Source organism: Lygodium microphyllum, chromosome 8 (genome assembly GCF_053477565.2).
Source record: "Lygodium microphyllum isolate KBCC chromosome 8, Lygodium_microphyllum_v1.1.10, whole genome shotgun sequence".
In the NCBI taxonomy this organism is placed as follows: Eukaryota; Viridiplantae; Streptophyta; class Polypodiopsida; order Schizaeales; family Lygodiaceae; genus Lygodium; species Lygodium microphyllum.
In genome coordinates, this window is record NC_141142.1 from 71,509,087 (window position 1) to 71,527,167 (window position 18,081).

The 18,081-nt window shown below is 38.7% G+C and overlaps 1 protein-coding gene across 1 annotated transcript in view; it reads right to left on the reverse strand.

Moving 5' to 3' along the window:
- Positions 1 to 4,634: 4,634 nt before the first annotated feature.
- LOC148032444 (uncharacterized) overlaps positions 4,635 to 18,081 on the reverse strand; it is a 49,176-nt gene continuing 35,729 nt past the window's right edge. Inside the window, exons 5-9 of the mRNA XM_087683118.1 lie at positions 7,545 to 7,648; positions 6,367 to 6,432; positions 5,913 to 6,002; positions 5,346 to 5,522; positions 4,635 to 5,263 (exon numbers count right to left, since the gene is read on the reverse strand). Coding sequence (XP_087539244.1) covers positions 5,225 to 5,263; positions 5,346 to 5,522; positions 5,913 to 6,002; positions 6,367 to 6,432; positions 7,545 to 7,648 — 476 coding nt within the window. The 3' untranslated portion in view covers positions 4,635 to 5,224. The remainder of the gene's footprint in view (positions 5,264 to 5,345; positions 5,523 to 5,912; positions 6,003 to 6,366; positions 6,433 to 7,544; positions 7,649 to 18,081) is intronic.

Below are 18,081 nucleotides of genomic sequence, written 5' to 3' on the forward strand. Positions count from 1 at the left end.
GGGTATTGGTACCAATATTGCTTTATAAAAATGAATATGTTACTCATCTGAGAGACTAGAGACATTCGGATGCACTATCATATTTGTGCAAAGATAAAGAGACCTTTGTGTGAACCTTGAGAAAACCAAGGTTATGGTCTTCCAACACCTTAGCAGCTTGGGTGACAAGATCTTAGTTTACTTTTGATGAAGATCCAATTAAGTCTGCTAGACAATATGTATACTTAGGAATCACTTTCAAAGAGCCACAATTTTCTTGGAGAGAGATATCAAAGACTAAACTATCACGAGTGCATGCAGCATTGGGTGCATTGGAGAGATAGTGTGCACACATATAGTTTCATGAACCATGTGCCAATGTGTGGCTCTTTGATACACTAGTTACATCCACACTCCTATATGGCATAGGCATTTGGAGCCCAAGGATTTCTCATATGATGAGACAACCACTAATTGGACCATGATGGACCACAAAGGGAGCTTTATGATGGATACAAGCATGGAGTGATCTCACTGCTTTGCTGATGACGATATCATGAATGATATGAGAGAAGAGCTCAACCCCACAAAAGATCAGAGTGGAGATAGGAACAATAGTTATGGTAGTTAAGGCAGTACTATTAGCAATCTCTTTCATACACAGATTTGTTAGAAGTGGTCATATCACAAGTTCACATGTGCCCACGTCCTAATTTATGGGCAGCATCTTTATTGTTTATTTGGTTATTGGTCATATCACAAGCTCACAAGTTTCCATGCCTTAAATTATAGGTAACATCTTTATTGTTTATTTCGTTGTTGGTCAACCTATTTTACGGTAGGATGACTACTTTATTTTTGTCTATAAAGGAGGAAGATTAGCCACAGTCATTGATGCATGTACTTGTAGATTATTGGTGTGGAAAGAGCAGGTTGTGGAGTGTGTGAGTTGGCCCTCAACCATTCTCTTTGAATTTCATAATGGATTTCTTCTTTTAACATGATATTGTATGTTCAAGGTTTGTTGATGGAGAAACAATAATGATCTATATGTTGATTTGATTTTTGCATTATCGTGACCACTATCATTGTTGTTTCTTTTGTAGACTTGGGTTTTGCATTTGCTTTTGCTTGCAACATAGGCATCATGTCGCATTCGTGTTCTTTATCGTTGGCTAGTAAAATGCAACCTATATATTTTGACCCTAGCAGTACCATGTTTATAGTTGTCACTACTAATTGTTGTTACAAACTGACTAGCTTGACATGTGGTAGCTATAATTGTTGGTTTTCCTTCTTTGTTTTAATGACCTTATTGCATGTATCGTGACATGCAACATTGACATGTGTATTATCATCTCTGCACCTAATTGATATGGCAACTTGTTACTGCTAATCATGCATTTTAACTTCATGCTAGTTTGCATGTGCTCTTTGTGCTTGATGGTTTTTCCATTGTTTGTGGTGACTAGCATCATCCTCTTGGCCAATAATAGTGGTATACTCAAACTAATTTGACCATATGTGTTGTCGCTTTGTGCAGTGTTTGATTATAAGGTCATTCTTCCTTTGTAAGGTTGTTGAACATGTTTGGATTGGAAACCTAAATTCATGTGAGTTGGTTTTATGGTGATTGGTGTGTTATTTCTTTTGACCTTGCATTTGTTACATGCTATGAAATCTTTGCAAGCATTCACACTCCCTTTGCTACTCTCTTTCTCCAAGGTAATTATGTTAGTATTCTTTCTCCTTTTCCATCATCATTTCACCTCCTTGCACTAATAATAATGACAAACTCAAAGGCCCTAATTATACTCATTGAAAGCTATGTATGAATTCTTGATTTGTGTTGGAAATATATTTTCCAAATTATTGCTAGTTTCAAACCCAAGCTCAATTGAATCCCTCCAAGTGGACAAAAGAGGAGGACGATTTTCAAGAATATATTTTTGAATGGGATGGCAAAGATGATAAGACAAGTATAACTTTGGTATATGCTTATTTCACTTGGCCATGGCTCCTACCATTCAAACTTTGGAGTCATAAGCTGAAGTTTGGGACAAGGTGCAAGAGCTTTATGAGTGACAATCTTGCATGAGGGCTATCACCCTTCAAGGTCAATTGTATTAACTTCAAGTTTAATTCTAGAGACTCCATGCAAGCATTTCTATTGAGGTTCAAGATCATCCATGATCAATTGCTCACTTTGGGAATAACTCTTACTTCCTTTCGGTCATCAACCTTGGTGCTTACCAAGCTTCCTCCAAAGTGAGATGGTGCCCCAAGTTATGAGGATTCACGTTTGCGCTCATCATGTTGATTTTGATGATCTCATATCTCTGTTTCTTGATGAGGAGTCCTTGCTACAGGGATAAGGGAAGATCCAATGTTAGTGTGAAGACAGGATTGATTGTAACTTCAATGACTAGCAAGGAGCATGTTTGTTGGTATTAAGGGTGGCCATCTCTTTGAGTGTCCAGCTACCAAACCCAAAGAGAAGAGCAAGGAGGAAAACTCATCTTCAAACTCTTAGACTAAGTCATTAAGGGCCACTCCAATCAAGGTGACTCAAGGAGCTATATTCTAGTGATATTGCATGCCTTCACATGCTCCTTGCCGAAAGAGACAATTGTGAGGATGGAGAGAGGGCATGTTGATGCTCTTTTACTACTGGTGAATTTGATGTGCATAATCAATTTCACATTTTCTAGAGACTTAAACCTTGAGATTGATGTGTCCAATGCCAAGTTTATGATGGGATAAGCAACATGATGTGTTCATGTGGTCTCACATGAGAGGACCTAAAGGGCATGCATATACTCAAGTAAAGGAATCTTGATGTCACAACGAGCTATCCATGGAGCTTGTGTGGCTATGAGAGGTGCACAACGGCTAACTTTACTACTTTGCTTTCAAAGAGGAATTATGGCTTTTAGACTTCTTCAAGGTAGTGCATCCAATGGAGTACACACTAGTGAAGCATCCATAGTGCATCCTAGGCATTCTTGTTCTTTGATTGTTCACATGTGCTCTAAGAGGTGTCAAAAGTGGTCATATCACACATGCCCAAGCACCCACACTGTAATTTATAAGTACCCACTTTATTGTTTGTTTGGTTATTGACCAACCTATGCTATGGTATGACAATTTTTTCAATCTATAAAAGGAGTGTAGCCACAACAATTAACTCAAGTACTTGGAGATTCTTAGTGTGGAGCAAGGGAACTTGTGAAATGGGTGAGCTAGTACTCTTGATTCTCATAATAGATTCCTTTTCCCGATTACATCTTGTACATGATCTCTTTCATCGATTTTGTGCCTTTTATTATTCCGATACTTGTTTTGCTCTTCCACATAGCACACTAAGACGAGGACATGGGTGAGTTTACATAGTCTGCACATTGACTGATTACCAACCTATGATTACAACTTGGATTACCAAGCTAAACCATGTGATCAGAACAAAACATACTGAGACTAGACCCAAAGAGGACTTGGATTAGACCCCTTTCCCACACATGGTGTGAGGATATATTACCCAAGTCATTTCTTTCAGCTCTCCAAGGATGATTGCATCACCCAATCAAGCTATGTGAATACTTACCTACCACATGGGTTACATACAACTATTGGATAGGCTCATTTCCTCAACACAAAACAAGATAAAGAGCTACATGTGCCAAATTTATAACAAAATTCCAAAGACAAAGGAGCATTATATTGATAAATTGTCAATATATCATCATATTCGAGTCAAGTACCATCATCTATTTTAATATGGTTTTTGCTATCTACAAGCGATATAGTTTGTATTTGGGATTTTTCATTTTGGAGCTTCAAAAATGCATAGCATCTATCCTTCAATATAGAAACCCCCCACGCAAAAGTCTACCCAAATAGATGGATGGTTTTTTTTTTTTAACTTTTTCACTATTACACAACCACGCATAGGATTGGCCGCCATTGCCAACAAACAATCGACAACGATATATCGTACAATAGCTTCATCTTCAAGGGATATCTCCTTGGTTAGAACGATGGCACTTAGTCAAGCAAGAACCCCACGCCTGCTTTGAAGACACCCTTATTGGAGACAAATCAAAGCTATCATTAAGCACCATAAGAGAGATGCCAAGGCACCTCAAACACAGAGCTACATTTCCACTTGAGAGAACTTCACTAAGAGATACCATTTCTCTCTTTTTGTCTCTTTCTTGGTGATATCATAGAAACATACGCCAAGACAACCTCAAACACGTGCAGCTACATTTCTACTTAAGAAATACTTCACTATGAGTCTCTCTCTCTATTTTCCTCTTTTTAAGGAGTATCATTTACATTTGTACCACAAGCATTTTCTTACATAGATTATTACCAAACATCCAGTTTCATGGGCATGTCTTTTACCTTTTTCAGATGAGAAACTTTTTACATGTATTGCTCTGGTCTCAAAAGCCACATTGGCCTTTCAGAGATATTAATATACTCTCTCTCTCTCTCTCTCTCTCTCTCTCTCTCTCTCTCTCTCTCCAATGTGGTGATGAATGTACAGTTATTAAACAGCTGACAAAAGGAACTTGACATAGTCCCTAGCATCCAGCCAAGGCTCTAAATATTCTAACCTTCTAGTAATAAAAGATCTCAATTAGAAAAACTGATGTGAGGAAACAATTCACATAGCATAAAAATATATCATACCAACAATGATACCTCAGTATAAACACTATTTTACCCCATTAAAATGGAAAATTTTACAAACAAATGGACCATTCTGACATGTCAAGTTGGGGAGAAGCACCCTAGAATTCAATCACTTAACACCTGGAACACTGTCTTCCACACTAGTACTTGTCATCTTATAGCAGGCCTTACTGATGGCCTCAGATAGCAGCTTGCTGAAACAACTCAAGATCAATGGTAGACTAGCAGCACGACTTGCAAACCCAACTGATTTTGAAGAGCATGTTGCAGATGGGAATCTAATCGGATCTTGCTTTCAGAGGAACCAGCCAACTCCATAGAACTTGGATAACGCCATTCCAGCCTTTCGCAAAATTGTTCAACAATGTGACAACAAGCTTCCATCCTACAAATAGTGCCACGTCTTCCATTGGAGCTCATAAGACCTGTGATTCTCATGAATAAAGACAGATCCAGCTTTATTCTTGGCACCTTTCAATGGGCATCAGCAGTAAGTACTGCCAGAACATAAAATCCAGCCATTTACACACTCTCAAGTTTCACATCAAAAAAGCTCCTCAGAGTTGAACTTGTTCCAGGCCTCCTGTAAAATAATTTTTTTCTTAGAGGAAACCACCCAAGACCTTCAAGACCATCAAATAGAAGCACAACTTGAGCTAACATACCTTCAAAAGATCAAAGACCTTTTCAGCAATGTATTTCTGCTGAACTGTAGCACCTTTCTGCTGCACTTTATCTGGGTGAACATAAAGGGTAGCTTTGCGATATACCTTTTTCACTGCTGCCGCAGTGATGAGATCTGTCAATGATACAGGCTGCCAGCCACACTCTGGCCAAAGGACCTGCAAATAAGAAGGCCTGATCACTTTGACACCACACAAGCTGAATGGTATTTAAGAAGACAAGACTTTTTCTTAGCAGCCACCATAAATTCTCCAAGTGATCGACTTGGAGTAACTTGCACTCAACAAGCAAGACAAGTTAATAACATGTACGATAAAACCTGAGTATGTGGGACTCTTGAAATCCTCATCATACTGAATAAATGCACTATCCATGCTGGCCACAAAGTTTTTGGTCCAAACTGAATTTGCATCTTTTGCGTTTGTCACAAAAACATACCTTCTACACCTCTACCATGTAATATGGCATGGCCTGAAAGAACTCCTTTTGAGTGCAAGGAAAAACGAGACAAACCCCTCTTGAGAAAGAAGGCAGCAGTAATTACTCACATATTGGAGTGTAGATAGCAAGGCTCGCAGATTCCCTTCTTTGCCTGCAGCCCATCTTTTAATTTCAGCGTCTACAAGTTCACCCGCTCTCTGTATCACCACAAACACAACAAGGAGAAGTTATTCTGTGGCTCATCAAGCAGCTTATTTCCTAACAGACAAAGTTAAAAAGCCAGTAGCAAGACCGCCACATTTGTTCCTGGTCCTGCAATCTATTTTGATTTATATGATAAGGCTTGCTTCTATAAAAAACGTATTCAGCCTTCATTGGTCTTTTTTTAGTGGCATATGCACACCCCTATAACTAAAGCAATGATATTATGAAGGCAACTCAAGAAATGCATATTGTCGAGGAGGGGATTCATGAGAAAAGATGCACATTATTATGAGAACCAAGGAAAATATATGGATGCAAGCCTTCAGATGAACGGAATATAAAAGAGATGTTCATTACATGTCTTTCTGCTTGCTCCTTCTGGCTTAGCAAATCACGTTGATGCTTTTCTTCCAAAGCTTTAGCCTGGATATGGTCAATCAGAAATTTACAAAACCATCATGTCAGACCAAATCATGTCATGAAAATACATCTCTGCATATATGTCAGTGTGTGTCTGTGTATAAATATCTCTTTATTCATGTCATGCACTCACAGGCATAGTTAAATAAGTACATATACATAAATGTATCCAATTTCTAGCTGTTCAAAAGCTCAAAATCTCATCAAGGGAAAAAAGGGGATGATGATTCAAAACGGAACAGCCAGAAGAGTCTACTAGAAAATGATCCCCAAAAGCTAATTGCCTATTCATGCAATACATGACATGGAGCATTCTTTCCATCCCAGGACTACATGTGAAGCGCCATGGCAAGGCAAGGCGGTGTTGAAAAGCATAAAATCTTACAGCATGTGCACCGTGACCTGTCAATGCATCTGACTCCAAACTTAAGGATGGGAACTTAATGGGCCTAGGAGTGGATTGCGAGTCATGTCATGGTTATACTATGTTAAGCCTGAATATCCATAACATTACATAAGCCATTGCCACAATGGAAGTGTCAAAAAGTTTGATCCTTTTAGACTCTACTTGTATCTCGTGGTTATATAAGCCTGAATATGAAAAAGACTACATAAGCCATTGGCGCAACTAAAGTATCAAAAAGTTTGATCCTGAATAATTATATGTTACTCATATTGATCATGCACTTGAATACATATACACCATTCTGGCAGTCCAAATGATATAAGACTGCAGAACAAGATACTCGTGGCAACATAAACATACAGCTTGTTGTACAGAGATCAGTCTAGTCTAGCCATCATACACAATTTATATGTAACACATGCAAAGTCTACCCAGGCACTCCATACACCGTCTAGGTACATCTACATGCAAATTCACTCTAGCAAAGCAAAGTTGTTTGAAAAAGTATGAAAGATCTTAAAGCACGTCCGCACTGCCTGGATGCACCTGACCTCACATGTTGAGGTTGGTCTTCCTAAGCCCGCAAGTGAGTGGTGACTCGTATCATGCCTATATTGAGTTAAGCTCAAATGTCCATAAACATCTTACACACCAACAATTACAGGCACTTGAAAACTCGTATACCATACTGGTGGCAACAAAAACATACAGCTCGTTCATGAGTCCTTTGAATGCGCTCCAGTCTGTGTCGTCGTCGCTCTTCAGACTCTCCCTCTATTTCCTGGAACTCGCTAGTGGTTGCTGCAGGACCACCTTCACAGAAAAACAGTATCATAACAGCCTGATGTCCTACTCTATACTGAGCATGCAGACATGCTTATCAAAGAAATGTGGCAGAACAATCTCACAAGACTTCCAAACCAAATGCTGAGTAAGAAATAAGGAGCAGCATATTTGCGTGCTCACTGTAAAATTCAAAATATGCAAAGGTCTCAAACATTCTACAAAAACATAGTCTACTCCATTCTGCAACAAGGGCTTTCCATGTAAGATCGTGCACAGACCAACAACTCCAAACATTTACAGTCTTGTTTAAAGATAAATGTCTACAATGCTTCACTATAATCATAGTGAAACTTAAGGTACAACTAAATGATTTGTAGATTAAAAATCCAAGCACAGTACCTCACGTGCATGATGCATTCAATATATGTGATAGAAAAGTCTCACCACATACGCGAGCATGGCCAATGTCTAATTACAAACACAAGTATTATTTTTTGAGTAAACTTAAAAAGGAGTAAACTTAAAACCATATATTTATCATTTTTGTTCACCATTGCCTACAAACAGTGATTGCATGGAGACAGTTAAGGCTTTGTCGGATATTAAAGGTTCATCTCCATCAGTCACTATCAAGGAAGGAATGAGTGGCTACATAAAGCGCATGTTGCTCCTCCATCTGCTTTTCTTTCTTTTTGAAACATCAGTCAATGGCATGACCAATATGTTTGCAGTAAGTACACTTTGGTGGCCTGTTTTTGGTGTAGAGGGCACCTGGGATCAAATGAGCATCCCTGCTGCATTTTTCATCATCCAAAAAGATGGCATCCATTTCTTCATATTTGATCTTCCTAGGCACTTTAAAGGTTGTAACTATCTCTAAAAAAAGTTCTTCTTTCACGAGACTGTTAAGAAGAACAGCCTTCTAATCGTCGTCATCCACACAACTATTGAGAGAGGTCAATTGTTGAAAGAGAAGGCTCAAATGATCAAGATGTTGCTTTAGAGAATCGGTGGGATCGTACAGAAGGCTATACAATTGCTTTTTCAAGGACAATTTTGCATTATTTATGTAACCTTTGAATCATGTAGTAAGACTACCCCATAACTCTTTAGCTTGGGTGAGGTCAGGATGAAGTAACAAATTGTCAAAGAGGCCAAGCCCGATGATGGCTAATGCACTCTCATTCTTCTCAAGCCAACCTTGTTCAACATCCATGATTGAAAGGGGGTTACGACCCTTCATTTGGTACCTACATGTTTCGGCATTGTCTTCTTATCCTTAACATAACCATCCCTTCCCTGTGTATCTTCCCCTTTGCACTTCATGACCTTGATATCATCTTCGTAAAAGGATGCTTGGGCAAGTAATACAATTTTCCCGGGAAGGACATTGTCCAAGTGGCACCTTGTTGCATGAGCATTCTCATTTACATTATATGGCATTTTCTATGCATCTCATTGTGCAAAGAACCCAATAGCACCCAACTCACTTCAAATCCTAACCAATCTCTGCCAACAATCCAATCACCTACACGCCTCCACGGTGGCTTACCCCTCATCATCGACACCTTGTGGGTGGCTAAGTAAATGCTCCCTACTATATGATTTGTGAGCCAACCATCTCTTCCCCTTGATGGGCATAAAATCTTTTTTTTTTGTTATTTCAAAGTGATTTAAACATCACATTTGTAGGTTCTAATAGGTGACTTGGCAAACTACATGCACTCTTTGTCCAAAGCCTTGGCCTTTCCCAAGTGGCCCTTCGCACTCTCGAGGGAAGGTAACCATTGCCTCTATGGTCTTGGTAAGTTCTTGGATAGCCAACATGCACTATATAAATCCTAATTTGGGAGGATCCATCAACATCTATAAATAGATAAGCTACCCATCATTCATAGTTGCCAAGAAATCTGTTTCATGAGGTTAGGAAACTTGTTTCATACCTAGGTGTTTCATAAACGTATAAAATACAAGTTTTAAACTTTCACAAATGCCACACTGGAAATATCTTGGTACTTTTGTAATCATTGTTTATCATGGATTTACTTAACACGTTGACATGGATATTAGCATTGATTGCGGTAATTTTGTTTTGAGTTGTTATCCATGATGATTGCATATATTAATGGTTCCTTTTACAGCTCAAGTTGATGATCGGCATGGATAGTGGACCATGATGCATGCCAATACTAATGGTACGCTGAATGTTTGTTTGCATTGTACAAAATAATGAATAATGTCAATATGTGTTTTCTATGTCACATGAGCTATACAATATGTGTATATAAAACCTTCTCTTTTTCTAATATATTGAATGAAACCCATTTCTAACATTTTATGAAACCTATGAAACCCGTTTCATACCTCTCGTTTTAGTAACCCTTGGCAGCTATGTCACCATTCAGCCCATCCTTTTGTGCAAGTTTCTTCAAAGGCTATCTTGTTGTGTTTCAAGATCCATTGTACAACACACTCTCTAGCTCATTATCTCTACCTCGGTTCTTGAGACATGAGAATTCAAGGTTCAATATTCACTCATTGCAGAGTGTATTTGCTGCATTGAGGATTGTATATTCAGCAATCATTTAGTTCAGATTATTCTCTGTGTTCATTGTCTCTGAGTTACCCTAACCCTCACTATGTTCTATTTTCAATTTGTTCTTTGTCGTATGATCATACGTGTTTCTGTATTAGGGCATTTCTTTATAGACAGCATGTATTCTTGTGCATTACACTTATTAGTGTGAATGAACAAATTTGCCACACATTTGGTCAGGCTTGATGAGAACAATTGAGGACACTGAGCTAGAGACAAGTCTGGGCTGATTTAAGAACAAGCCCGATGGGAATCACTGGCATCAAGAGAGTATTGGTTTGTGACAGCAAATCGCTTGTGATTTGTGCAAGCTTTGAACAATGATAAAGAAATACCAAAAGGAACGCCAACCTTTGGGGCCTATAGTGTGTCATCTATCTTGCAAGAGCATTCTAGCTCTCCTATTTAGTGAGTATTGTGTTTATTTGCTAATTTATTTCATGTGTGCGCAAGTCATTTTATGATCACTACCCTTTAGATTGTACTATACCAGCCCAAGGAGGGGTGAAACCAGCAAACATAGCAATGGAAATTATGAAGAACATGTTGCCAAGCTATGTGAACTCAAAAAATGCAACAATCTAGAGTGTGAATAGCTAATGCTGATGTGAAAAAGACAACTAGAATGAAATCACCGATCTTGTTAAGGCATCGGATTAGCTAGACAGCACAAAAACTAATATATCTACTAAGGTAGGGATATGGACAGCAATGGAGAGAGCTCAGACTGAAGGTGTGATGGTGGAATGATGAAAAATGAATGAGAATATAAGGAGTGATGAATGCCCATGCCCTATTTATAAGCACACGAGTTACCAAACTATCTAGGGTGGTGCCCTGACAAGCACTAATAAATGAAACCATTAAAGCCTTTTTGGCATAGAAGTGAATATATACTACCAAAGAACAAGTGCATGTGCATGTGCAACAAAAAGGGAACAAGGTAGGGGACGACCAAGATGGGGGAATAGTGGTCAAGGATGGGATAGGGGACACCCCTTATCCCAATTTGGTGTCCCCTTTAGCAAACATAATTGGGGTGGTGTTTTCGCATTTTGGGAGCCTAGGACAATCGTTTCCTATTACTATGTTTTTTGGGCTTTGAATGGAAACTAAAATAGGAAAAAATGGAATACAATGAGCTTAATAACCTTGGTATCTCAACACCTCCTCTCAAGCCCAAAAAGATGCCCTAGAAGGAGTGAAAGAGACATTCTCCACCTTGTAATCCAAGTATTTCACTCGAAATGACACTTATAAGAAAGAACCATACACAATGTGTGCTCATGGTGCCCAAAACTCAACCTCACGAGAGAAGCCACTAGCTTTGTGTTTCCATGCTAGTAAGAATGCGAAAGCATGGTCACTAGCATGGAGACACTGAGCTAACATACAAAATATAATTAAAAGGTTAACAAATTTTTTGCCTTAACTTTGAATTTCAGAATGTACATCATCAAAGTAACATACAAAGGCGTAACTTCAACAGTTGTAGCCAAGCTTGAAACTAGCTTCTTGCAATATGCAAAAAATTATGTTCAAGAACTAGTCGAGAAGGCTATGATACTCAAAAGCCACCAAAAGAATATCAACTCTCAAAGGGCCTTGAAGTAGTCTCAATAGACAAGGAACCAACTGTTTGAGGGACTTGAAACTATCTCAACAACCATGGCTACAACACTCAAAATGTTTTGATAGTCTCAATAGATAAGGCCCTACCAGCCTTGAAAGGAACCGTGTTTCACAATGAAACCAACCTTCCTCCTAGAATAGGATAGTAAATAACCTAATTTAACAATAATTATAGCAAGCAAACAATTCACATAAAATAAAATGCATACTTTACTACTTAAATCTTGGACAATGGACAACTTGTTGGCCCCAAAGCTAGCACCCGTTGCAATACTTTTTTCACTTTTATTACAAATGGATAGAGTACAACTGAGATCCTTTGAACTCCACTAATCCAAGTGTCACTTGCTATCAAAATTAACTAACAAGCCTTCAAACCAATTTGCCCCTTGGTTTGCTAGGGGATTGGCCTTCATCTTGCTCCTTGAAAGACAAATTCAGCCCAATATAGCCAGCCTCTTGAATCTCCCTAAAATTGCTTAATTTCAGCTATTGGAACTTAGATCCTAGGCTCTCAATTTTGAGCGCACATCCCAAGGCAATTGTCAATCCCTATTTCTTCTATAAATTAGAATTTATATCAAAGATTTTTCAATATCTTCACCTGATGCCTCAAATGCTAGATTTTGCTGAGATAACATGAGAGATGGCTCCTGGATGAGAGCGAATGCTATAGAGAGAAATTTCAGAGTTTCATAGCAAGAAATGCTGAAAAACTACTGTTGCCTTGCTCAAACAGTCCTGGAAGCTATCACCTACAACTTAGAACCACCAAAAAGACTCATGCCCGCTCTTTGTATGCTATCACATGCACCAAAAGGACCTTGGGCTACTGTCACCTGCACCTAGAGGGCTCCAAACTGCTGTCACCTACTGTAGGACTAATCCCTAGTGCTTGCAAATCACATCAACAGCATCTCCTTGCTCTCTAACAGCCTCCTTTTCACTTACAATGGCTGAAATAAACTTTCACCATTTCCTAAAAACGTTTTCTCCACTTGCATGGGCAAGTTTTGCCAAGTGACTGCCTTCTAATCCAACTTTTCAACATTATCCAACTTATTAAATTAATTTTGAAACTTAATTTAATAATTATTCTAATGCCCAAAAAAATAATTCCACCAACTAATAATTAAATTGGCTAGGTCAATTTCTATCATGAGTATACTTGAGCAATTATTGACTCTTAAGCTGACATTCAATTGTCCAAGCCCATATCTGACACCAAGTACCATATCATGAGGACGTGTATTTTTGAAACCTCACTTAACATGTGGATTAATTTTGAATCAAATGGTTAAGTAAATGTTACACATGTGAGGTGTAACTGGGATTAGAGAAAATTTACAAGCCTACGACCCGAGAAAATCATAAGATGTCAAAAGCAAAAGTTGCTATAAGTTATGCCGCACATGTACTTGGTGGTATCTAATGCCAGTTGTTGGCCTAGGTCATTCATTTGGCCATAAGTGTCAATTGGTGACACTAGAGAAGTAGTGTTTAATGGTACTTAACGCCAATCTAATGGTCGAAGATGGCGCAAAGATACTCGGAAATGGATGTTGCCTAGCCAATTTAATTATTGGCTAGTCATATTATTTTTTAGGGCACCGAAATAATTATTAGATTAATTTTCAATATTTAAAGATTGAAGATTAATTTTCAATATTTAAAGACTGAAAATTAATATTTAACTATGGATAATGCTGAAAAAACCATTTGAAAAGACTGCCACTTGTCAAAAGTGTCCATGCAAGACTCAAAAACGTCTTTAAATTTCGAAGAGAGACATTTTTAGTGTATTCAGCCTACAAGAGAGAGGGAGGAGATGCTGTTGGTCTGATTTACAACCATTGGAGGACCATCTAAGGTAGCCAAGGGCAAGAGAAGACCAATCAACATCAAGTGACAGCATCTACAGGCTGTTGAGACAAGGTAGCAGCAGTAAATGATTGATTTTCTTTTGTTCTTCGCAAAGAAAGTCTGAATTTTCTCTCTCCTCAGCATTCTCTCTCATCTCGCAACCTTCCTACAACCTTGCTCCGAAGATTACAGCATTGAGATCACCAAAGGCTGAGAAATTTCAAATTTCTCTATTGTAGACCCTAATCTGCAATAGAAATCAGGGTTTTGCAACAGCCTCGAGAAGCATGCCAAAAATTGGAAGCTTCAAGACTTGGATTCAATAGGACTGAAGCTATTTTCAATCAAATTCAGGTGGAGGGACCAGCAAATCAATGAATTTCGGGCATTTTCCATCTCCATCAAAATAGATGAATACCAATTGACTACTCCAATCAAGATGCAAATCAGATTGAAGACTTGCTAGTCGTTTTGGACAACAAGGGGAGTTGGAATACCGAAAGGGATTGGGAGAATCCCATTGTACATCAACTACTTCTTCAATTAAGTTAAATAAATACCGAAAAATGTGTCCAATGTCCAAGATTATATGGTAAAGTGTGCATTTCCGTTTTGTGAATTTGTTAATTACTATAAATAGTGCTTAATCAGGTTATTTACCACCCTATCTGAGGAGGAAGGCTGGTTTCATGGTTCCATTGCCCGGATACTACTCAATTCAGGCACCTAATTGCAAGCCAAAGCTTTATGCTAGTGCTGATTTTTAATCTCAACTGAGAAATTACAGCAATATGTCTTCATACAATGAGATGGACTCAAGCAGTGATGATGCCTCTTAGTATGAACATTCATATGGAAATGAAGAAAATGCAATGTCTGGCTCAGACCATAGACAACAAGCTGAAAATGTTGATGTTGGGCAATATGTATGGCCTTCAGGGCATAAGGAGACTGATGACCAGTAAAGTGAAGAGGAATTTGATGACCAGTTCAAGAATCGGATAAGGAGAGTAACAAATCTCTTTGCTGAATTGGCAAAGTATCCTCAATTTACCTGATTTTTGAATGCTTCAAAGAAAAACAGCAAAGGCAAGAAGAAGAAGACGTCTTCTACACCTTCGAGACAACAAGATGGACTGAAGATAATGCCAAATCCTTCAATAGAAGCTCCCAAAGATGCTAACAAAATAAAACAGTTGGTACCTATGGAAAAAGAAATGCAAATACAAGGACATCACGATGGATTTTGGATAGTTGGGCATGCATGCTATGATGGGGCAACTAGGATATTTTAGTGGAAGCACAATTTGTCATGCTATGGTTGGATAGGGACCACATACGGGAATGTATGGAACAAATCTCTATGGTATACAACCACCAATGCATGGTGTGCAAGGCCCAATGTATTCAGGTATGGCTAGAAATATACAAAACCCTATGTATGGCAGCATTTGCTTGATGCCTAGGGCACAAAGTAACATGTTTATACTACATCTGCACCCCCCAATGCTTATGGGACATGCAAATGCTCCGTTTGGCATTGTTTTTTATGTAAATTCAGCAATCTGGTTAGGCTTTGCTAGCTTATGCGTTTGAGGCTCAATGTGTTTTGCAACCTAAGTTGTTTGTGGCATTGGTGCTTTTTCTACCACATGGCTTGGTGTCGTCATGTTTGAGGGCAGCATTTGAGTAGGATCCTTGGCCATCTTGGCTTTAGGTACCCAAATCCAAGTGTTACCCTCATCCTAGCCTTATGCCTACAATAAGGTTTTGGGAACCCATCGCGGCTTATTTGATTGTTCATCTTTGCCTATAGTTCCTTCTATGCCATCCTAGATTTCAAGTACGAGTTCCCAGTGTATGACAACTTGACACCCAAAGGGGCATGGAAAAGCAATGAAGTTAGAGTCCTCCAGCGGTGTACAAGATAGGCTGAAAGCTTTGGCTTTCATTCAATAGTTTGATGCAACCTATTCAATGGGGAACTTCAAGGAGTCCTTGAAGATTTGAAAGGTAGCCACTTTCTTGAAAGGGAATGCATTACAGTGGTGGTCCACTCTTTTGATGCAAGGTAGAGCACCATCAACGTGGGTACAATTCAAGCAAATGTTTGCATCGAATTGGTTGACAAGTACCTTTAAGGTGGACATCATGACAGCTTGGAATAAGCTGGATGCTAAGGAATGTGCATGAGATCCACAGCTTCTTGGATTTATGTTCTTACTACTACAAGAAGTATGTATGTGGGTTTGCTGAAATTGCATCTCCATTGCATGTCTTGCAAAATAAGGACGTGCCATTTAGATGGACAATAGTTCAGCATTTGAAAAGTTGAAGGAAAAGATGACTTCAGATCATGTGCTTGTATTGCCCGATCTAAGGAAGTCATTCATAGTTCAATGTGATGCATGTGGTAACAGCATTGGGGTTGTTCTTATACAGGGCGGCCGAGTTGTGGCTTATGAGAGCCAAATTCTTCATGGTGCAAAAAACAATTTTCAGGTCTATAAGAAAGAGCTCTTGGCTATAATTCATGCACTGTCTATGTGGAAACATTATTTGTTGGGAGTTGATTTTACAGTGCAGATTGACCATCAAACTTTAAGGTACTTTCTGATGCAGACAAAGTTGTCAGAGAAGCATACAAGATGGACACACTTGACCTCTCTTTTTCACTCTCACGGTATTTCAAATTAGTTTGTACCCCTTTCTCAATTTGGCTAATGTTTCATTTTCAAATTATACATATTGATGATAAAAAGAATATTGTGAGTGATACATTGTCACATAAGCCACAAATTTTAGTCGTCAGCATGGTTTATCACACTGAGTTGGATGCCATGAAAGAGTAATATGTTGTTGATTCGAACTTTGCTAATGTTTATGATCAACTTTGCAATGATCAAAGGCATGAACACTTTGTGCTAATTAGAGATGGATTTCTGATGATGCATGGACAACTGTGTGTCATAAAGCAATTAAGGCGTAGAGTTATCACTGAAAGTTATGCTCCTCCGTATATAGGACACAAAGGTATTGATGCCATAGTTAAGCCACTAAAGCATTTCTTTTATTGGTCAGCTTTGAGGCACAACGTAGAACAATTTGTTAAGACATGCATTGTATGCCATAAGGTAAAGCATAATAGGCAAAAGATGTTGGGTTTGTTGCAGCCCTTGCCTATTCCAGATAGGCCTTGGCAAAGCATTGAAATGGACTTTATTTTTCAGCCTCCTAAGACACCTATAGGAAATGATGGGATATAAACTATCATTTGTAAGTTTAGCAAACAAACCCATTTCATTCTGGTGAGGAAGAAAATAAAGGCCAATCATATGGCATGATTATTTTTGTAGCACATCTTTAAGTATCATGGTATGCGAGAGTCAATCATTAGTGATCGAGACCCCCGGATGACCAGTTTATTTTGGAAGGGGTTGTTTGAGAATATGGATACCACACTAAAATTCTCATTATCCTTTCATCCGCAGACAAATGGTCTATCTGAGGAAGCAAATTCCACAATGTTAGATATTTTGAGATGCTATGTTTCAAACCACAAGACACAGTGGGAGCAACATTTGCCCTTGGTTGAGTTTGCTTACAATAACATAGTGCATAGTTCTATGGGCAAAGCTCCATTTGACGTGGTTAAGGGTGGCAAGAAGATACCACCAATTCTGTGTTATGTGAAAAACTTGGATGTAGCCTATGCAAAGATAAAATATGCACTTCAGAGATCGTAAGAAAAGAAAAAGAGGACAGTTGATCGCCACAGATGTGCTTTGCAGTTTACAGAGGGTGATTATGTATTGTTGCATTTTGAAAAGACAAGGCTAAAAAAGATGAAAGGAAGAGAAAGATTGTATCCAAAGTTGAGTATGAGATACTATGGGTCCTTCCAGGTATTGGAGAAGATTAGCGATGTGGCATATCGGCCGAAATTACCTCCACATTGGCGGATAAACAATGCCTTTCGTGTCAATTTGTTGAGGCCTTTTCATGGTGATGTGCCAAAGGATATGTCTGGTGAAATTCAACCTAAGGTTGAGGAGTTAGATCAGATTTTGGTACTTGAGTGGATTTTGACACATAAGGAAAAAAAGTCAAAGGTAAAGTTTCCAAGAGATACTTGGTGAAATTTCAAAATTATTCACCAATGGATGCCAAATGGATAGAAAAGGATGACTTGGCAGACCATCCTCAGTTGTTGCATCTTTACATAGATGCCTTTCAATTAGAGCCAACTTTGATTCAGGCTCCGTCAAGTTCAGCAAAGCAAGGTTCCGAAGTATTGCCTGATGCTCAAGGGAAAAGTAGTACTTTCACTCCTTCACTTATGGACACTCTCATATGTAGTGGATCTCGA